The 22,823-nt window shown below is 40.9% G+C and overlaps 1 protein-coding gene across 2 annotated transcripts in view; it reads left to right on the top strand.

Moving 5' to 3' along the window:
* Positions 1-936: 936 nt before the first annotated feature.
* necab2 (N-terminal EF-hand calcium binding protein 2) overlaps positions 937-22,823 on the top strand; it is a 125,916-nt gene continuing 104,029 nt past the window's right edge. Inside the window, exons 1-2 of one of the 2 annotated variants that reach the window (XM_024423517.1) lie at positions 937-1,309; positions 8,769-8,793. In XM_024423517.1, the coding sequence (XP_024279285.1) occupies positions 992-1,309; positions 8,769-8,793 (343 nt within the window). In that variant the 5' untranslated portion in view covers positions 937-991. The remainder of the gene's footprint in view (positions 1,310-8,768; positions 8,794-22,823) is intronic. The other variant, XM_024423516.2, reaches the window with a different exon arrangement.

Genomic DNA, 22,823 nt, shown 5'->3' with positions numbered 1-22,823 from the left:
CTGACTGGCTGTGCTCTGCTGGGCATCAGGCCTTCTGTCAAGAGACCAGAGGCGGATGGATGCACTTCTAGTCGCCTGAGGCAAGACTTCCTCTAAGAATGGGTTCCTCCTCAACTGCTGTGGAGGATTTCCATATGCAGTTTTATGCCACACATTAAAATGGCAATAATTATATCTAAATATTTCTAAAGGCAGAGCATTCTTCCTACTCTGGTGGATTTGGCTAATTAAAGAGAGGGGCCTGGAATGACTTAATCACCTCTCTGAAAAGGGCAGGACCAGGGAGTCTTTCAACTCACAAAGGTTATCCTGCATGGGCCTTTATAGTTGCACACATCACACACTAGTAATGAGGGACATTCCTCAAAATTTAGAGGGGCTCAGATGAAACATATAGGTGGGGAATTCTGTGCTCTATGGTGAGGCCCAATGTCTCTGATCATCATCAGCCAAACTTTTCATCTAGCAGAGATTATGAATGCAACAGGGGGCCTAATCAGTGGCTTAATTAATGAACCACATAAACTGGGTGACACCACCCCACTCAACCATGCCACTATCCTAATGGAAACGTAGTTAGCTAGTGACTTGATTAATTTGCCCCACAACTGATAGAGATCTGTTAGAGGTAGTGTTGTAAAAGGACTCATATACTTTTCTTTAACTTAATTCATGGTGCTTCAGTCCACTTTGTAAAATGTCTCTCAACACGTTTACTTACATTTCTTTACAATAACTTCTACATATACAATAACTTCTCATATATTTAAGCAAGTAGACCTGTATCAGGCAAGATGCTGATTAGTGTAATCGAATATAGCCAAGGCATCAACAGACAGTCACCTGGAATAGTCCACTAACCCTCTTAAAGTTTGAAGTGATGTTGAGGAGAGGTGTGTTTTCGGAGATGTTCGGAGGGTCGATGATGATGTAAGAGAGGAGGGAGGGATTGGCCCCATAGCGCTCAGCATGAACGCTCTGGTGCAAAAGGATGTGTGAGCAAGCAGCGCGCTACTGCAGGGACGGTGTCCACAAACTGCTCCAAAAAGAACAACCGAAACTCCGGGCTCAGGACAGCAAAGAGCAACCAAAACCCGTGGACCAGGACAGCGAGTCAGCAACGGCTGCACAGTCCGGAAACAGCGGCGCCCAGCCCGGTGCAATTGACGGGCTCGTCCGCTGGATAGTCACCAAGATGAGCGACAACAAAAGCATCTCTACCCGGGAATACGCGAAGGAGGAGGCGTCGGTTGCCCAAGAGCAGTTCTTCGCACCAGAGCCACGGAAAGGCATCTCTGTTATATTGGATGTAGGTATCGCTAACTTGATTGTAGGGTTACCAGATATCTTACCTGCACATGATTCGTTAATATGGTAGCTGAGGTGGAATAGTTTGCGGGAGAAAGTCCCATTTTAATTCAGTGCGCACGTACGCTCAAAGATCATCCTCAATATTGTGCAAATACTGTACATTAATTCTAGCTTCTCTGAATACACATGCACTCACTATAAATATCTTGAAAATAAAGTTTCTCTGTAATCAGTAGGCCTATCTGGCCCATGTTTTCCATAAATAGTGGAATAATTCTAAGCACCCATAAACAAATCAAATAGGCTACTCAGAGTTACGTCCCCCCATATTGGCTTTGAGTGGTGTTTTATAGGCTATACATCCTAGAATATGTATCACATCCGACAGTGATTGGGAGTCCGGTAGGGCGGCGCACAATTGGCCCAACGTCGTCCAGGTTTGGCCGGGGTAGGCCGTCATTGTAAATGAGAAATTGTTATTAATTTAGTTGCCTAGTTAAATAAAGATTACTTTTTTTTTAAAGAAAAAAAAATAAGGTTTTTATCCATGCTCCAAATTGATATCAATAGATGTAAATGCTCCTACATGTGTGCAGTTTGTTACATAATTGGCCTTTGATTCCACAGCATGCATATACAGTAATTTAAAGCTACAATAAGCAACTGTTTGAGAGACCCGGACAAATTCACAAAGAAATGGGATTTATAGATTTGTCATTCTTATTGAAATCAAGTTTAAGAAGCGGTAGATATGTTATAGGTGCGCTATTTCTATACTTCCTGTTCTTAAGTTACGTTTTTGGTCTTTTACCTTCAGTTTTGTACACCAGCTTCAAACAGCTGAAAATACAATATTTTTAGTCGTGAAAAATATATTTGACAGAGGTTTAGGTGCAATGATTCTTTAATTAAACTATACTTGCTTGTTTTGTCACAAACTGAAATTAGGCAAACTATTAGAAAATTAACAACCAGGAAATGGCAGAGGGATTTCTGCATAGTGCATCTTTAAATGTTGTCTTAATTAAAAATCTTATAAAGAGCTATAGATTAATATATGACTGATAGTCAGACATCTTGTCTTTACCATGCACTAAGCACATCTTTGACAGTCATATCTTATTTTTTATAATTTATTATGCTTTTGCAGTGTACCCAGCAATTAGCCTACACTGTCAGGTAGGCTGCTGAAGCTGGTCTCAGCAGTGTTGATTTAATAGGTCAAAGTGTTGCCATAGTATTAGTCATAATTGCCTTATGTGTATCTGATGCTCGTTTCTCTAGGGATCTACATATTGCTTTAATGGATAAAACAAACCTGAGAGTGAGAGAAACTAGTTCACTTTTAGACCAAGACCCAGACCCAGATAAGATGATAAAGAAGTGGTGCATGGAAACTGATTATAGGAGACCAGAGGAGTAGAAGTATCCTAGTGGGTGTGTGTGACTGTGACTGTGGTGTGTTTGTGTGTGACTGTGGTGTTTGTGTGTGACTGTGGTGTGCGTGTGACTGTGGTGTGTGTGTGTGTGTGTGTGTGTGTGTGTGTGTGTGTGTGTGTGTGTGTGTGTGTGTGTGTGTGTGTGTGTGCGTGCATGTGCGTGCGTGTGCGCACACGCGCATGAGAGAGAGCAAGAGAAAAAGAGAGTGAGGTGAGGGGAGAGAGAGTACTCAGTATATGAAAGTGAGAGAGACAGAGTTGTACAGGGTGGCCATTTAAAACCAGACATTCTCTGCTGAGCCCACTTTTAAGTTCACAATAAATTGCACAGCTGATACTGTATAAAGTCTTGACTGCACCTAGTGTACACTGAATGACAATGCAGCCTCATACAGTATACTAGATATACAGTATTAGCAATGTAGTTTGCTTCTGCATTTGCCTGTCGATGTAGTGTATTGCTCTAGGACATTCTAGCTCTGTGAGTGACTTAGAGATGATTATTGAAGGTTTTTAATTAAACTGTCCATATAGATCCAGCAAGTGACATTTACAGAAGATTTTAGTTGGATTATTGGCCATGAAATGTAAATGTTGTTGTCATTTGCACCGTTTTTAGCCTCAGCCATACCAGACTTTACTACTTGCTTTAATTGCATGTTATCTCTTTTTGAAGGACAAACATATGGTATTACTTAATATTATTTATTGCTTGCTATGTGCCAGGATTTTTAAAAAAAAGTTATTTGTCACATGCTGGTGTAGAACAGTGAAATGCTTACTTACGTGTTATTTTGCAGAGTTAAATGTAAAAAACAAAAAATATGAGGAATAAATACACAGTGAATAACAATAACAAGTAAAAAATAAAATAACGTGGCTATTTACAGGGAATACCACTACCGAGTCGATGTGCAGGGGTACGTGGTAATTGAGGTAGCTATTGTATGTACATATAGGTAGGGATAAAGTGAACAGGATAGTTAATAGACAGTAGCAGCAGTGGAGAGTGCATTCGGAAAGTATTCAGACCCCTTGACTTTTTCCACATTTTGTTATGTTGCAGCCTTATTCTAAAATAGATTTTTTTTAAATCCTCAGCAATCTACACACAATACCCCATAATGACAATGCAAAAACAGGTTTTTAGAAATTAAAATAAAAAATAAAAAACTGAAATATCACATTTACATAAGTATTCAGACCCTTTACTCCGTACTTTGTTGAAGCATCTTTGGCAGAGATTACAGCCTTGGGTCTTCTTGGGCATGACACTAATCAAATCAAATCAAATCAAATTTTATTTGTCACATACACATGGTTAGCAGATGTTAATGCGAGTGTAGCGAAATGCTTGTGCTTCTAGTTCCAACTACAAGCTTGGCACACCTGTATTCAGGGAGTTTCGCCCATTCTTCTCTGCAGATCTGCATAGCTATTTTCAGGTCTCTCCAGAGATGTTCAATCGGGTTTACTTCCAGGCTCAAGGACAATCAGAGACTTGGCTTCTGTCTGGTCACAACCATAAAGGCCTGATTGGTAGAGTGCTGCTGAGATGGTTGTCCTTCTGGAAGGTTCTCCCATCTCCACAGAGGAACTTTAGGAAGAGTCTTGGTGGTTCCAAACTTCTTCAATTTAAGAATGATGGAGGCCACTGTGTTCTTGGGGACCTTCAATGCTGCAGATATTTTTTGGTACCCTTCCCCAGATCTGTGCCTCGACACGATCCTGTCTCGGAGCTCTACGGACAATTTGTTCGACCTCGTGGCTTGGTGTTTTATCTGTGTGTGCCTTTCAAAATCATGTCCAATCAATTGAATTTACCACAGGTGGACGACAATCAAGGTGAAGAAACATCTGTTGGATGATCAATGGAAAGGATGCACCTGAGCTCAATTTCAAGTCTCATAGCAAATGGTCTGAATACTTATGTAAATGTAAATGTACTTATGTACTTATGTAAATGTAAATAATAAATCTAAATAATATTTCTAAAAACCTGTTTTCGCTTTGTCATTATGAGGTATTGTGTGTAGATTGATGAAGAAAAAAATCATTCTATACATGGAATAAAGCTGTAACCTAAGAAAATGTGGAAAAGGTCAAGGCGTCTGAATGCATGGTATGTGGTGAGTGTGAAAGTGCGTGTAGTGTCAGTATGTATGTTTGCACATGTTATGTGTGTGTGGCCGTATGTAGGGTGTGTGTTGGGGTGTAAGTGTAAGTATGTGTGAGTTTGTGAGTAGAGTCCAGTGAGTGTGCATAGAGTCAGTGCAAGATAGTTACTGGTACTACCTGTTTTGAGTTTTTGCTTGTAAGCAGGAGGATAGAGTTATGGTCTGATTTTCCAAAGGGAGGGTTTCTGTATGTGTTTCTGTGTGTGGAGAAAGGTGATCTAGAGTTTGTCACCTCTGGTTGCACAGGTGACATGCTGGTAAAAAATGAGGTAAAATAGATTTCAGTTTCCCTGCATTAAAATCCCCAGCCATGAGAAACCCTTCCTCTGAATGTACATGTTCGTGTTTGCTTATTGCTTGTGTTGAGTGTTAATGGCAGCATTGGTTTGTGGTGGGCAGCTACGAAAAATATAGATGACAACTCTCTTGGTAGTAGTATGGTCTACAGCTTATCATTAGGTATTCTAACTGGTTATAGCAAAAACTTGAGACTTACAGGACCTACTGTATATTTAAAGGTATGTGAGTATTGAAAACCCATCTGATTAGAAGAGAAAACTCACAGTATCTGTTCTTTGTACAGTATTTCTTACAGCCCCATTATTCTCCTTTCTTCTCTCCTCCACACCCCTACTCCACACAGCACTGACTGCCTAGGGAAAACAGATCCATCCATTCTTAATGAGGAAAAAAGTCAGGGAGAACGCTGCCTCTCTCTCTCTCTCTCTCGCCCTGTTCCCACCATTCTGTGCCTCGCTCTTTCTCACAAATTTTCTTGCTTATTGTTTGTCATGTCTCTCATTCTTTTCCTCTGTCTCTCATTATTACCTTTTCATTTTCCAGGTCATGGTTTGGCTTTTTTCAGGAGAGGCTTTATTACTGCCACTTTCAGTGAGTTTGGTATGCATCCGGAGGATAGGGAGGCGTTTATTATGTTCAACATAGAAGGGTCAAGGACAGGAAGTAACTCTTTCAGTGGTTTAGTTGGAATCGGGTCCAGTAGGCAACTGGAAGGTTTTTTAATGTGTCAAGAGATACAGGATTTTAAAAACTGGAGTGTCTCCATTTATCTTAGGTCCTGGCAGTTCTGTGTAAACTCAAGACATTTGTTTTGGAGAAATACGCAGATTCAAAGAGGAATCCACAATTTGCTTTCTAATGATCATGATCTTTTCGTCGAAGAAGTTCATGAATACATCACTGTAAAAGTGAAGGCCATCTTCTCTTGGACTTGGGGAATGCTGCTTTTTAGTTAGCTTTGCGACTGTATCAAAAATACATTTTGGATTGTTTTTATTCAGCGTCATTTCTGTTCCAATTTTCTGGGAACTTGCTTCAGGGCTCGGGTATTTTCTGTATACCAGGGAGCTAATTTCTTGTGACAAATGTTTTTTTGTTTTTAGAGGTTATTACACAAGGTTAAATTTAGATCCTTGGTTAGGAGGTTAACTGATTTTTTAACTCCAACGTCCTTGGGTAGGTGGGAGAAGTCTGGAAGGGCATCTAGGAATCTTTGGGTTGTCCGAGAATTTAAAGTGCAGCTTTTTATAATCCTTGGTTGGGGTCTGAGCAGATTATTTCTTGTGATTGCAAACGTAATAAGATGGTGTTCCGATAGTCCAGGAATATGAGGAAAAACATTTAGATCCACAATATTTATTCCAGGGTATGACTGTGGCAATGCGTAGGTTCGGAGACAAGTTGGACAAAACCCACTGAGTCGATGGTGGCTCTGAAAGCCTTTTGGATTGGTTCTGTGCACTTTTCCATGTGAATATTGAAGGCACCAAAAATTGGAATATTATGTTCCATGACTACAAGGTCCGATAGGATTTCAGAGAACTCAGTGAGGAATGCTGTATATGGCCCAGGGGGCCTGTAGTAACAGTAGCTATAAAAAGTGATTGAGTAGGCTAAGTAGGCTGCATAATAACCGTTCTGTTCTTGAACAGTATTGATCACTTTCATTCTCGGTTCTGTTCCTCTGTAAAAAATATTTTACGGTTTTCAGTTCTGTTCCCTGAACCAGTTCCAACCGCTGGATAACAGTAGCAAACCACACCCTGGCCCCTGGGAACTGAGCTGCTCTAGTTGTTTTATACTTGTCTTAGTAAGTGATACTCTTTGATGTCGTTTTCATTCTATATATTTTAGAATAGCAGTGTGTGCATTTGGTGTTTGTCCCCTTTTTTTGTCAAATATGTTTTTTTATCTGAAACGAAGTGAAATTGGGTCACCTACATTATGTGACACCATGCTGGTAGGCCTGACAAATGGATGATCAGACAAGCCCCGCAACACCAAATTGGCCAATTCTATACACAAACGTCTGCCACCTTTGTCATATTATTCCCCACTTCTGTTGCTTTAATTGTGTTTTACATTTTGCATGATATGTAATATTTTAATGCACCTTTTCTAATCATGTCAGTGAGGATGAGTCTTTCTGGAGAGTAGGTACCTGTATTTCTTTTGCACATTAGTGTTTTACATCATGAATCGTGTTCTTGAGGCAGCTCTGCAGAGTGGTCACTAACTGGCACAGCCACAAAGTCATAAAATCAGATTTTAAACCTAACCTTAACCCTAACATTAACCACACTGCTAACCCTAATGCCTAACCCTAATCTAAAATGAAGCCAATTTTGACTTAGCAGCTGGCCCATCTAGCGGTAATCTCTCAGTTCTTCCTCCAGGACAAGACTCATCCCAATAAATGTCAACCTGCAATTCTTTCTCTCTACCCATCTAATTTCCCCAATCCTTATTTATCTCTCTGTCTCTCTGTCTCTCTGTCTCTCTGTCTCTCTCTCTCTCTCTCTCTCTCTCTCTCCCTCTCTCTCTCTCTCTCTCTCTCTCTCTCTCTCTCTCTCTCTGTCTCTCTCTCTCTCTCTCTCTCTCTCTCTCTCTCTCTCTCTCAAACCTGACTATTTCATCCACCTCTTGTGTTTGATCTCAAAATGATCTCCTTTCCCTGATCTTTGTAATCGCAAAGAAATTCTCCGATAGCAGAAGATATAAACGATTAAGCTCAGCAAACACCATCACTTCTAAATGATTTCAATAGTGCTCTAGCAGTGCCTTTCGGGTGGAGTGGAAGATTGTGGTATTGATCTGAAATGGTTCCCAAGATGTTTTGCTCAGCTTACTTCACCCTCAGATGCCAAAGATAAACATGGCACAGACTCGTTATAAAGGCTTCAAACATCTGCAGTCACATAATAAATCCGTAGGAATGTATGGTGTGTTCTCTAAGTCACATGTCCATTTTCATGGTCAATTATTTACCCCTGATTTGTTTTATTAAATCTACTCAAGTGCTCATCAATCTGGTGAAGCAAATAGATAGTATCAACAAACGCACAAAGGACAAACACCTACAGTATACACAGTATTTTATACTGTTAAGCTCATTCATGGATGAAATGCACTCACCACTTTCAAAAGCATAGAAATAAACAACACATGAATATGTTTCCCCCACCAGATATAACAATGGTTACAGAAAATGTATTAGTGTTTTAAACTGGTGTGAATACTGCTTTTCCAGTGACAAACGAATGCTTTTTCTTACTCTACCCTGCAGCCTTAACTGTGGTATTACACACATGAGTGCACAATGTGGTCAGGCTTTTTAAACAAGACTACACTGGGTTGTCACTTACTCTTAACTAGCCATTCAGACAGGCTTATTTACTGCCTCCGTGTCTGTAGCTAGTATCTTTTTAGGCGTTATGGTATCATTGACCTTTTTTGCCATGTTTTATCATGTTTCATGTCTTGACACTTTTCACGTAACTTGTCCCTTCGCTAATGCAGAGCTCCTATTTTGTCTTAACAGATTTTCCGGAGAGCTGATAAGGATGGTAAGTGTGTTTTTGTTTGTTAAACTGATCTGTTATCATGTTGTCTGTGCCCTCTCAGTAAGGTAGCCACCCTGTCCAGTGTTGTGGGTTATTTGGGTGTTGGTTCATTTCCAGGCTAGTACAGCGTTTTGTTTGGTGCCAGCGCTTCCCTCATTCCCTCTGTCACTTGTTTGTTCTGCTGTCGTCTCTTGGAGCCTTTGACAAGACAGAAGAAAACGAACAAGGAGACAACTTAAAAAGCTCCGTTTTCATATCAGCCAGATGGCCATCTTCTTGTATTCTCTGATGTGTGTGTGTGTGTGTGTGTGTGTGTGTGTGTGTGTGTGTGTGTGTGTGTGTGTGTGTGTGTGTGTGTGTGTGTGTGTGTGTGTGTGTGTGTGTGTGTGTGTGTGTGTGTGTGTGTGTGTGTGTGTGTGTGTGTGTGTGAGCATACAGTTAGCAAGCAGGATGAGTGCCTGTGTTTTGGGACAGATAACTATTGCAATTTTCCCTCATTCTCTCAATCAATGAGTTGTTAAATTCTTTCATATTTAAATATAAAAAATAGTTAACTATTCGGTGTGTATGTTTGTTACTAACACAGTAGATACACTACATGGTCAATACACCAAAGTTAATTGTATCTCTTGCAATTTAAGAGTGTGTAACCCTTTTGCACGGACACCCAACAATCCTGTAAATGCAAGTTCCCTTTACATTTACCAAATCATTTGCTGTTCTAAAACCAGTGTTTTGTCCTTGGTTTTGTTTTACTCAGAGGAATATGGGCTTTTTCCTGTGGGTTCATGAGTAAGCTGCGCAATGGTGAAATCTAACTATTTATTTTTCAAAGGGAAAAACAGCTAATCACTGTGAAAAGGACCACAGCTGCCAAAAGCACATAGTTAAAGAGAATCCTTGTTATTTGATGTATGGAACAAGCTCAGTTTGTGCTATTTTTACCCTCCTCTCCTGGGAAATGCTCTGTGGTTGTTTTAACGAGAGAGAGATGCTAAACACACACATAGAGAGAGAGATTACTTTCTAAATGTATTCTGCTACACACTGCTAACACTAATATGTGAGAACAATCTTTCTTGTGAACAAATGTTTAATTTTGTTGTTATAATAAAGTTGGCAGCAACATGTAAAAATCTTGGTGGAAATCTGTTCCAGCTCAAGTCGACTACAAAACCCATAATGCAATGCTCTCTCTATGGTAGTTAGCTACACACATTAATACCAAAGTAAATATCAGCATGTGAAGTAGCTACAGTAGCTGTAAAATCGCCTAAACAAACTGCACTATCAATTTTGGAGTCTACAATCTTAACATGTTCAAGCTGCAGATCGATGTGCCTCGCAGAGTGGAGTCTGACATTCACAATGGCCATGCAACGGCACCATGCAATGCACCCTGGACTGAAGAGGCAGACAAATAGGAGAAATGTCATGGATTTTCTGTTAAACTACACATTTCTCGAGGTTGGAATATCGCAAAAAATATGGTCAATGGCTCATTCGAGAGAAGACAACCTCCTACGTTATGACATCCTACGTTATTGAAATCAGACATGTATGATAGACGTTTTTGAGATCTAAAAGTCATATTCCTATTAACTTTCTGTGTAGTGAGAGAGACTTTATCACGGTGCCATATCATACTGGACGGATTTCTGCCTGCTTGAACAGATACACATGAAGACATGAAAACATGAACTTACCCTGGGAATCAATGGAACATCTCTCAGAGATGCACTAACACAATATAACATTCAAAATTTGTGAATATTTCCATTAAGACAAAAAATCTAAAAGAACATTGATACATTTTTACAATATAATCCATTTTTACTTTGCAGCTAGCGAAGACATCACTCATCCAAATAAATATCATCTTGCTTATGAAGAGGCAATACAAGACAAAAATGAATATGGCCAATTGAACGACATATTGCAGGATAAATCAATGTTACAGTTTATACATAACTGGCAATAAATATATGTTGCATTTTACTTTATGGGTTTGGTTATATAAACTCAACAAAAAAAGAAACGTCCTCTCAATGTCAACTGCGTTTATTTCTTAACATGTGTAAATATTTTTATGAACATAACAAGATTCAACAACTGAGACATAAATTGAACAAGTTCCACAGACATGTGACTAACATAAATGGAATAATGTGTCCCTGAACAAAGGGGGGGTCAAATCCAAAGTAACTGTCAGTATCTGGTGTGGCCACCAGCTGCATTAAGTACTGCAGTGCATCTCCTCCTCATGGACAACTCCAGATTTGCCAGTTCTTGCTGTGAGATGTTACCCCACTCTTCCACCAAGGCACCTGCAAGTTCCCGGACATTTCTGAGGGGAATGGCCCTAGCCCTCACCCTCCAATCCAACAGGTCCCAGACGTGCTCAATGGGATTGAGATCCGGGCTCTTCGCTGGCCAATGCAGAACACTGACATTCCTGTCTTGCAGGAAATCACGAACAGAACGAGCAGTAACGGCTGGTGGCATTGTCATGCTGGAGGGTCATGTCAGGATGAGCCTGTAGGAAGGATACCACATGAGGGAGGAGGATGTGTTCCCTGTAACGCACAGCGTTGAGATTGCCTGCAATGACAACAAGCTCAGTCCGATGATGCTGTGACACACCACCCCAGACCATGACGGACCCTCCACTTCCAAATCGATCCAAAGTACAGGCCTCGGTGTAACGGTCATTCCTTCGGCGATGAACGCAAATCTGACCATCACCCGCGATTCGTCAGTGAAGAGCAATTTTTGCCAGTCCTGTCTGGTCCAGCTACGGTGGGTTTGTCCCCATAGGCGACGTTGTTGCCGGTGATGTCTGGTGATGACCTGCCTTACAACATGCCTACAAGCCCTCAGTCCAGCCTCTCTCAGCCTATTGCAGACAGTCTGAGCGCTGATGGAGGGATTGTGCATTCCTGTTGTAACTCGGGCATTTGTTGTTGCCATCCTGTACCTGTCCCGCAGGTGTGATGTTCGGATGTACCGATCCTGTGCAGGTGTTGTTACTCGTGGTCTGCCACTGCGAGGACAATCAGCTGTCCGTCCTGTCTCCCTGTAACGCTGTCTTAGGTGTCTCACAGTACAGACATTGAAATGTATTGCCCTGGCCACAACTGCAGTCCTCATGCCTACTTGCAGCATGCCTAAGGCACGTTCACGCAGATGAGCAAGGACACTGGGCATCTTTCTTTTGGTGTTTTTCAGAGTCAGTAGAAAGGCCTCTTAAGTGTCCTAGGTTTTAACAGTGACCTTAATTGCCTACCCTACCCTCTGTAAGCATGGGAAACAATGTTTTACAATGAAGATCTGTGAAGTTGTTTGGATTTTTACAAATTATCTTTGAAAGACAGGGTCCTGAAAAAAGGACATTTATTTTTTTGCTGAGTTTAGGTGTCTTCTAACCCATTACTTTCTACTACAGATAATAATATGATTAGGCTATATCTTTACATTAAAAACAACAGTCCGATTTCCAGTCATTCCGATTCAATTAATACCCCTTGATATTCAAGAATAGGACTTGGAAATATTTGCCAAATTGTATTACCTGAGCATAACCCAAAAATTAAGACCTAATTAGCCTACTCTGTTGTTTATGATTTTGTTGTCATGGAGGACTGCTTCAAGTTGAAGAAATGCTGCTCTGGGAATTTCATGCTTTGAGCACTACCGAAATGTATGCTGCATATGCTCCATTTGCTATTTGGTTACATTTTTGTTGGTGACGCTTGATAATTTGCAGCTGTTTAAGTCTATAAAAAGTGTGTGTGTGTTTCAGCATATGTCCATTAGGCCTATGGATTATTCTAGTTTTTTTATCAGCACGAATTAGATTTAGGAAGAAGTAACTCCCTCAAACTTGTATTCCACAGGCTGGGATCCACTCTATACAGCTGTTGCAAGAGCGTATTTTTCACTGGCTGACCACTGTGGCGTAGCCTATTCATTATGCCGATTTTTTTGCAAAACGTTTCTTAAGCGGAAGTGAACTGAACGAAACGGGGAGGGATCTACCTGAATTGGTCCAAGAGAAACTTCCGTTTTGCAACGGAAAGCATAATCAGCGGCTATCTAGCACTGCAGTGCATAAAATGTGGTGAGTAGTTGACTCAGAGAGAGAATGACAATAGTTGAACAGTTTTGAACAAATGAATTTATTCCACAATTAAGGGGAAGCAGCAGAAAGAGAAAGAGTTAGCTCTATTTTGTTGCATTTTTTTCACTTTCACTTACTTAGCTAGCTATTGCAGCTAGCTAATTTAGCCTACTCCAAAACCCAGCTCAAACAGAGAGGAATGCCATTTATGTTAGCTAGCTGGCTAAGCCTATCCAACACTGGAACGCTTTCAAATCAAGGTAAGCTTTAGGTTTTATTAATATATTGCCACTGGGGCCCACCGGTGTAACTGCTAAACTGCTTGCTGACTGTACACTGTATCATGATTGTAGCGGGTTTACTAACGTGTTAGTTCTACTAGCTGTTGACTATGTTGACTATGACGTTAGCTAATATGGTGAGAACGATATAGGCTGTGTGTAGCGGTTAGCGGTTATGGTATGAATGTTTGGCTTGGAAAGTTTTTTTCACCTGGCCACAGGCGTCTGTTGTGTTGTGCACTGAAGTCCACAAGTGAAGGGAAAATGTGAGCGGAGAAGGAATTATACAACGAGCAAAGTGAGGATGCTGTTTTTATGTGGCTGCTATTAAAGTGAACTGTGTTCGGGTGATTATGGGTGTATACATTCTGTTTTCTGTTGAAAACGTTTGTTATAAATGTAACCAAACAGGGATTAACCTACCTAACCAAACGGTTATTAACCTACCTACATTTGTCCAATAGAAACTCTTGTTTGCAACTGTTTGGACTAATGATTACACCCTAGGCGGTATTGAATGTGTCATTGTCTGTCACCTTGAATACACCAATTTGTCCCTCGACCTGTGCACCTATGTTATAAACTTTAATTTGAAGGCTAGTTTGTAGCATGTTACATTTGAGCTAGTTGAATGGATTATGAATGACAGTCATCCAATATGCTGTAATAGAAATAAGGCCATGTTCATTAAGAAAAAGTGTCCTCCCTAAACTTAAATGGCACTGACCGGCACTGACCTACAGTATAGGACTACATTTGTGAACAGCCATCCACAACAACCACAATATAGCAAAATAGCAAAATGAGAAAGCAGAAGTGTGAGTCACATCAATGTGCTATGTGTCCTAGATATCAATAATAAGTTATATCTGTATCGCCCATATGCTACACCACTGCTGTTTTCCTTACCTCCAAGCGTTTATTTAAGTTGGATAATATTTGGATGCCAACAGCAGTCGCACCATTGGAAGACAGCCTGGGCTGTAGCCTACAAAGGCCTATTCCTGCTCTTTTACCACAATCCATCAAACATATTTAGTGTGTCATCATAGGGGTCTCTGACCTATGGTCATTTTTTGCAAATTTGAATGTCATTGAGAAAACAGCAAACATCCTTTCTGAATTTAAAAGTAATCATCTAGTTTTTCAAAGTATCTGTAATCTTATTACAATATTTTAGCTGGTAACATAATGGATTACAGTTTGTTTTGTAATCCGTTACATATGGGAGGGTACTGTATATTAGTGAAAGAGAGGGGAAGAGAGAGAATCCTTAGCTCGCCTCAATAGAATCCATGTATGGATCGACAAGGGTCAGAGGTTGTATTGCCTCTCCCTTCCTGCCCACCTCCAAAAGGGCACCTGCTAATGAAGCCTATGATCATTTCCATGAGCACCAACATGTGAAGTTCATTGGAGCATATCAAATTGGGTGTCAAATGATAGCTAAGAGTCTATAATTTTGGGAAATGAAGGCATAGATAAAAAAATGTAATAACAAACATCTTAAAAATGTGACATAAGTAATGGCTTTGATTTCTGATCAAACAGATGGAAAAGGAGTCTTGGAAAACATCTTCCAGAAAAAGGTATTAGAAATACATCAAAACACAATAATGTTGAAGCAAAGACCCCTGACAACTAATATCAACACATATTTATTTTTGGAGACATTTCTCTACCTTCTGTAAGTTTAACTTAGGGATAGCCCCATTTACATTTTTTTTTTTGCCTAAATGACATACCCAAATCTAACTGCCTGTAGCTCGGGCCCTGAAGCAAGGATATACATATTCTTGGTAGTATTGGAAAGGAAATTATGTGGAAAGTATGTGGAAATGTGAATTTAATGTAGGAGAATATAACACAATAGATCTGGTAGAAGAAAATACAAAGAAAAAATCAACCATTTTTTTTCTATCACCATCTTTGAAATGCAAAGAGAAAGGTCATAGTTTATAGCCTTCACTCTGGTTGTAATTCTGATAGTATCATGACAATGGCAGCAGTGTATGTGCAAAGTTTCAGATGGATAACTTGAAAAATGAATGAACAACAAGACTTTTAGTGTGAAGTCCCCAGGTACATTTGGGCAAATCATGGAGGGGAGATTCGCATTCATATTCCATTTTTCTGCAAGAATATCGTTAAATCTGTATACTTGGACTTTTAGCTTTCCAAGTATTAATAGCCATATTATAAGTTCAACATTTGCAAAACAACCCGTTTTTATAACTTCATAACTCTGAATATCCTTCTAATTTTTGTCCAAAATGAAAAGGCATGCTGTCGTACAAGGTTAGTTGTTACATTTTATGACATACATTTGACAAAGATACAGTTGTTCAAGTGATGGCCGCTCGCGTCATCGACGTGTCTTGAAGGCGTCGCTCTCTGACCAAATATGGTGTCCTATAGGATATACTACACCCCTAATTAAATAGTGAAGTCTTGTTACCTTCTAGGAACTCTGAGGAATACATATGAAAGTGATTTGACTCATTGAAACAACATTTAGGGTGAGATTTTCACAGATTCTATTCTTTGCAAATTGAACGAGTGGAAATACAAAATCGATCGTGCATGCTATATGGATATTTTTAGGATATATTTAAAAGGATTTTATCTAACAAAACTAACACTTCATGTTATCTCTGGGACCCTTTGAATGATAAATCAGAGCAAGATATCAGAATGTAAGTAGACATTTCACCTTCAGAGGTGAATTTATCAAACCTATCGCGAAGAAAAAAAGTGTTTTGTGGTTAGGAGCTCTCCTCAAACAATAGCATGGCATTTTCTTTCTCAGTAATAGTTACTGTTAATTGGACAGTGCAGTTATATTAACAAGAATTTAAGCTTTCAGCCGATATAAGACACTTATATGTACCAACATTTGTTGTTTCTCTCAAATCTGCAATCTTGACATAACTTGCTGCATGATTTACAACTGTCCCGTTGACGGAACGCCAATCCTTATTAATTAAGCAATAAGGCAAGAGAGGTTGTGGTATATTGTCAATATACCACGGCAAAGGGCTGTTTTTAAGCACGTCGCAACGGAGTGCCTGGATACAGACTTAGCCATGCTATATTGGCCATTTTGGGGCTGCAGGTATCAGGTAGTGGTTAGAGCATTGGGCCAGTAACTGAACGGTTGCTGGATTGAATCCCCGAGCTGACAAGGTAAAAATCTGTCGTTCTGCCCCTGAACAAGGAAGCTAACCCACTGTTCTCCGGAAGGCCGTCACTGTAAATAAGAATTTGTTCTTAACTGATTGCCTAGTTAAATACAGTATACCACAAAACACCATAGTGCTTTATTGCTATTATAAACTGGTTACCAACATCATTGTCATACCTGTGGTATACGGTCTGATACGTATACCACAGCTTTCAGCTGATCAGCATTCAGGGCTCGAACTACGCAGCTTATAATAATTAATAAACAGAAATGTATATCAGTAAAAACACTATAACTAATTGGTAGGTCTATCTTCCCTTGTTACTTCTATGAACGTTCATTATTCTCCCTCTTCATGAGTGAGAGAAATTAGAACATATCTTAAAAGACAGGTAACATAATTACAAGGCACAAGACAATGTTTCTTAAAACTTGTAATTCTGTTACCAAATTGGTAACAACAATTACAGAAACATCTGTAAGGTAATTACTGCAGTTGAATTGACTACAATGGGAAATCAAAGTAGCCACAATCCACAGTTGGTGTTTGAAACTTGGTTAGCCCACCCTAGCCTTGATTTCAACATCCACAGACGTCGTTTTTTGGGCAAGTCCGGACCAGCCATGAATTCAACGTCTACAGTTTATTACCGGCAATGATTTGGCCCAATCATAGACGTCCATGACCGGACCAAATCGGAACCAATCATAGATGTCTATGTTTCACAAGTTTGGACAGTACAGTACAGTACAGTACTGTACAGCACAGTACAGTACAGTACTGTACAGCGCAGTGAAGCACAGTACAGTACAGAAAAGTACTGTATAGTTCAGTACAGTAGTGCACACTAGAGTACAGTATAATGTACAATACTGTACTGTACTGAACTCTACTATGATGTGCTGTGCTGTACTCTACTGTGCTACTCTGTGATGTTCAAACTTGTGAAACATAGACGTCTATGATTGGTTCAGATTTGGTCCGGCCCAACCAAATTTGGTCTTGTTTGGGAATAATAGCCGGTGTGTAGAATAATACTCATATATGCAAAGGATGATGTTGCATACAGTGCATTCGGAAAGTATTCAAACCCCATGACTTTTTTTGTTACGTTACAGCCTTATTCTAAAATTGATTACATTTTTAAAAAATCCTCATCAATCTACACAGAATAGCCCATAATAAGAAAGCGAAAACAGGTTTTTAGACATTTTTTGAAATGTATTTAAAATAATACTGAAATACCTTATTTACATAAGTATTCAGACCCTTTGGAATGAGACTCGAAATTGAGCTCAGCTGCATCCTGTTTCCATTGATCATTCTGGAGATTTTTCTATAACTTGGAGTCTACCTGTGGTAAATTCAATTGACTGGACATTATTTGGAAAGGCACACAGCTGTCTATATAAGGTCCCACAGTTGACAGTGCACAAACCAAGCCATGAGGTCAAAGAAATTGTCTGTAGAGTGCCGAGGCAGGATTGTGTCGAAGCACAGATCTGGGGAAGGGTACCAAAACATTGGGGATGTTTTTCAGAGTCAGGGACTGGGAGACTAGTCAGGAATGAGGGAAAGATGAATGGAGCAAAGTACAGAGAGATCCTTGACAAAAACCTGCTCCAGAGTGCTCAGGACTTCAGACTGGGGTGAAGGTTCACTTTCCAACAGGACAACGACCCTAAGTACACAGCCAAGACAACATAGGAGTGGCTTTGGGACAAGTCTATGAATGTTCTTGAGTGGACCCAGCCAGAGCCCGGTACTTGAACCCGATCGAACACCTCTAAAGAGACCTGAAAATAGTTGTGCAGCGACACTCCCCATCCAACCTGACAGAGATTGAGAGGATCTGCAGAGAAGAATGGAGGTAATGCAGGTGTAGAAGCACGGTGGCTAGGAAAAACTCCCTAGAAAGGCCAAAACCTAGGAAGAAACCTAGAGAGGAACCAGGCTATGTGGGGTGGCCAGTCCTCTTCTGGCTGTGCTGGGTGGAGATTATAACAGAACATGGCCAAGATGTTCAAATGTTCATAAATGACCAGCATGGTCGTATAATAATAAGGCAGAACAGTTGAAACTGGAGCAGCAGCACGGTCAGATGGACTGGGGACAGCAAGGAGTCATCATCTCAGGTAGTCCTGGGGCATGGTCCTAGGGCTCAGGTCCTCATAGAGAGAGAAAGAAAGAGAGAATTAGAGAGAGCATATGTGGGGTGGCCAGTCCTCTTCTGGCTGTGCCGGGTGGAGATTTTAACAGAACATGGCCAAGATGTTCAAATGTTCATAAATGACCAGCATGGTCGAATAATAATAAGGCAGAACAGTTGAAACTGGAGCAGCAGCACAGCCAGGTGGACTGGGGACAGCAAGGAGTCATCATGTCAGGTAGTCCTGGGGCATGGTCCTAGGGCTCGGGTCCTCCGAGAGAGAGAAAGAAAGAGAGACTTAGAGAATTCACACAGGACACCGAATAGGACAGGAGAAGTACTCCAGATATAACAAACTGACCCTAGCCCCCCGACACATAAACTACTGCAGCATAAATACTGGAGGCTGAGACAGGAGGGGTCAGGAGACACTGTGGCCCCATCCGAGGACACCCCCGGGCAGGGCCAAACAGGAAGGATATAACCCCACCCACTTTGCCAAAGCACAGCCCCCACACCACTAGAGGGATATCATCAACCACCAACTTACCATCCTGAGACAAGGCTGAGTATAGCCCACAAAGATCTCTGCCATGGCACAACCCAAGGGGGGGCGCCAACCCAGACAGGATGACCACATCAGTGAATCAACCCACTCAGGTGACGCACCCCTTCCAGGGACGGCATGAGAGAGCCCCAGCAAGCCAGTGACCCAGCCCCTGTAATAGGGTTAGAGGCAGAGAATCCCAGTGGAAAGAGGGGAACCGGCCAGGCAGAGACAGCAAGGACGGTTCGTTGCTCCAGAGCCTTTCCGTTCACCTTCCCACTCCTGGGCCAGACTACACTCAATCATATGACCCACTGAAGAGATGAGTCTTCAGTAAAGACTTAAAGGTTGAGACCGAGTTTGCGTCTCTGACATGGGTAGGCAGACCATTCCATAAAAATGGAGCTCTATAGGAGAAAGCCCTGCCTCCAGCTGTTTGCTTAGAAGTTCTAGGGACAATTAGGAGGCCTGCGTCTTGTGACTGTAGCGTACGTGTAGGTATGTACGGCAGGACCAAATCAGAGAGATAGGTAGGAGCAAGCCCATGTAATGCTTTGTAGGTTAGCAGTAAAACCTTGAAATCAGCCCTTGCTTTGACAGGAAGCCAGTGTAGAGAGGCTAGCACTGGAGTAATATGATACATTTTTTTGGTTCTAGTCAGGATTCTAGCAGCCGTATTTAGCACCAACTGAAGTTTATTTCGTGCTTTATCCGGGTAGCCGGAAAGTAGAGCATTGCAGTAGTCTAACCTAGAAGTGACAAAAGCATGGATTAATTTTTCTGCATCATTTTTGGACAGAAAGTTTCTGATTTTTGCAATGTTACGTAGATGGAAAAAAGCTGTCCTTGAAATGGTCTTGATATGTTCTTCAAAAGAGAGATCAGGGTCCAGAGTAACGCCGAGGTCCTTTACAGTTTTATTTGTACAACCATTAAGATTAATTGTCAGATTCAACAGAAGATCTCTTTGTTTCTTGGGACCTAGAACAAGCATCTCTGATTTGTCTGAGTTTAAAAATAGAAAGTTTGCAGCCATCCACTTCCTTATGTCTGAAACACATGCTTCTAGCAAGGGCAATTTTGGGGCTTCACCATGTTTCATTGAAATGTACAGCTGTGTGTCATCCGCATAGCAGTGAAAGTACAGGTGTGCCAAATACAGGTGTGCCAAACTTGTAGCATCATTCCCAAGAAGATCCGAGGCTGTAATCGCTGCCATAGGTGCTTCAACAAAGTACTGAGCAAAGGGTCTGAATACTTATGTAAATGTGATTATAATTTTGTTTTGTTTTTCTAAATTTGCAAAACAATCAAAAATGGTTTTGGATTTGTCATTATGGTTTATTGTGTGTAGATTGATGAGGGATTTTTTATTTATCAATCTTAGAATAAGGCTGTAACATAACAAATGTGGAAAATGTCTGAATACTTTCTGAAGGCACTGTATTTCTACCTTTGTGTACCTATTCAGGATACATCAGCATGAGGAGAATGACCTTCATATCCATAATTATGCATTTCTGTGTAGTACAGATCAGGGACCCAGGAAATAATTCCGTTCCCGTAATTATTTTACTGGGTTATGCACTTCACTTACAGTAGTTCAATAACCAAGATATTTTTCAAACTCAAGGTGTCATGTCATATCTGACACCCCATTCTTTCTGTGGAGTAGAGTTTTTGGAAAACGTGATCACATTAAAAAATTGAGGGAGATTTTACTGTAATTCTGTTGCCAAACTTTACATCTGCACAGTTCTTCCAGTAAATGTGTTTTTGTGAAATTCTCTGTGTAAATTGTTTAAAGTAGTCATTGTGCATATAGTTCAATCAATCAAATGTATACATCAGCCGATGTCACAAAGTGCTGTACAGAAACCCAGCCTAAAACCCCAAACAGCAAGCAATGTAGATGTTGAAGCACGGTGGCTAGGAAAAACTCCCTAGAAAGGCCGGAACCTAGGAAGAAACCTAGAGAGGAACCAGGCTCTGAGGTGTGGCCAGTCCTCTTCTGGCTGTGCCTGGTGAGATTATAACAGTACATGGCCAAGATGTTCAAACGTTCATAGATGACCATCAGGGTCAAATAATAATAATCACAGTGGTTGTAGAGGGTGCAACAGGTCAGCACCGCAGGAATAAATGTTAGTTGGCTTTTTATAGCCGATCATTCAGAGTTCGAGACAGCAGATGCGGTAGAGAGAGATTCGAAAACAGCAGGTCCGGGAATGGTTTGTATGGTTTGTTAAACTTTTAAATCAATGTTTTTTGTTTGGCATACATTTTAAAGTGAAATATATGCATAATTCCGTTACCATGGAATTGCCCCTACATGTCTCCAAGCGTTAATAACGCAGCTGCAGTGAGAACGGTAATCATTAGTGTGTGTTTTATAGCTGAGCTGACATGCTCCTTTGGCCCTGGAACTTTTATGGCTGCAGACGAGCTCTGCTTACCAGGCCCTGATTAGAGGTTCTGACCCTGCAGGGTAATGCTTCTGGGCCCACCGTCAGAGAGTGGGACGCATCACGCCCCTTTAAATGTGGAAGTCCTGTAAGCGAAACGCTTCCCTGAGAGAAAGAGAGGTATCAGTAATTATAGACAGTGGGTGGTAATGGAAATGTAATTGGCTTCTTTCTCCCACTTTAAATTCTGAGCACAGCTACCAGTGCTATTCTATGCTCCATTCCCGAAACTGCTCAGGGGGTGCGTGAGTGTTTCCCATCCAGCATTACAGGAAAAAGCTGTAACAGCACCGATAGTTTGTGGGAGAGTGTAAGCCTGTGTACCTGATTAGTGATTTACATGCCTAGATCGTTGTGGAGCTGTAATTCTGTTTTTTTGACTGGCTTGCAGAGAGTATCCCACTACCTATCATATAATCGTTTTCCAGAAAGTTTTCAGAAATGTTTTCAGAAATGTTGTTTTATTGAAGCACAATGAGGAAATGTTTGCAAATTTCAGCCTTTGAGTCACTAGATTTAGTGTTGAAGTAATTGTTTTTCTGAGAGGTTTGATCCTAGTGTTGCCTTAGGTTTCAGTGTGAGTGGAATGTTTGCATCATACAGTATGTTATATCCTAGGGTGAAAAGTATTTGTGCCATTGGCTAGTATAGCTGTGTGTTGCCTCTCAGCATTTTGTCTCCTCTCGTCTGAACAGATCTAGTGAGACAGATCACTCTGCTGACGGAGTGGAGGGAAGTGTTCTGCTTCAAAGTGACAGGCTACTGACATTTTCATGAGAGAGTGAAGATGGAAACGGAGAGAGGAAGAGAAGGAAATGAGAGGGAGAGAGAATGAGGGAGAGATAATGAGAAATTGAGTGAGAGAAAAGAAGAAAGAAGCAGAGAGAGAGTGAGTGCTGCTCTTTGGGAAGTGGAGAGAACTCTAGAGAGGTGGATTCACAAAGGTTTCTTCTTGCCCTATTTTCCTCTTCTCTTCTCCATGGGCAGACTGCAGGGAAAGTCCCTCTCACAACCCCACAGAGTGCAGCATGAATCTGACCCGCTAACCCAACACTTCTTCCTCTGCTATAATGCTCTTTTTGTTCCCCTCTTTATTCCAGTATTTTGGCTCCTGTACCTTTGGTGAGCTCTCAGGAGTGTTCAATCAATCAAATTGATTTATAAAGCCCTTACTGATGTCACAAAGTGCTGTACAGAAACCCAGCCTAAAACCCCAAACAGCAAGCAATGCAGATGTAGAAACACGGTGGATAGGAAAAACTCCCTAGAAAGGCCAGAACCTAGGA

Source organism: Oncorhynchus tshawytscha, linkage group LG06 (genome assembly GCF_018296145.1).
Source record: "Oncorhynchus tshawytscha isolate Ot180627B linkage group LG06, Otsh_v2.0, whole genome shotgun sequence".
In the NCBI taxonomy this organism is placed as follows: domain Eukaryota; kingdom Metazoa; phylum Chordata; class Actinopteri; order Salmoniformes; family Salmonidae; genus Oncorhynchus; species Oncorhynchus tshawytscha.
This window is presented reverse-complemented; position numbering and strand designations above follow the sequence as displayed.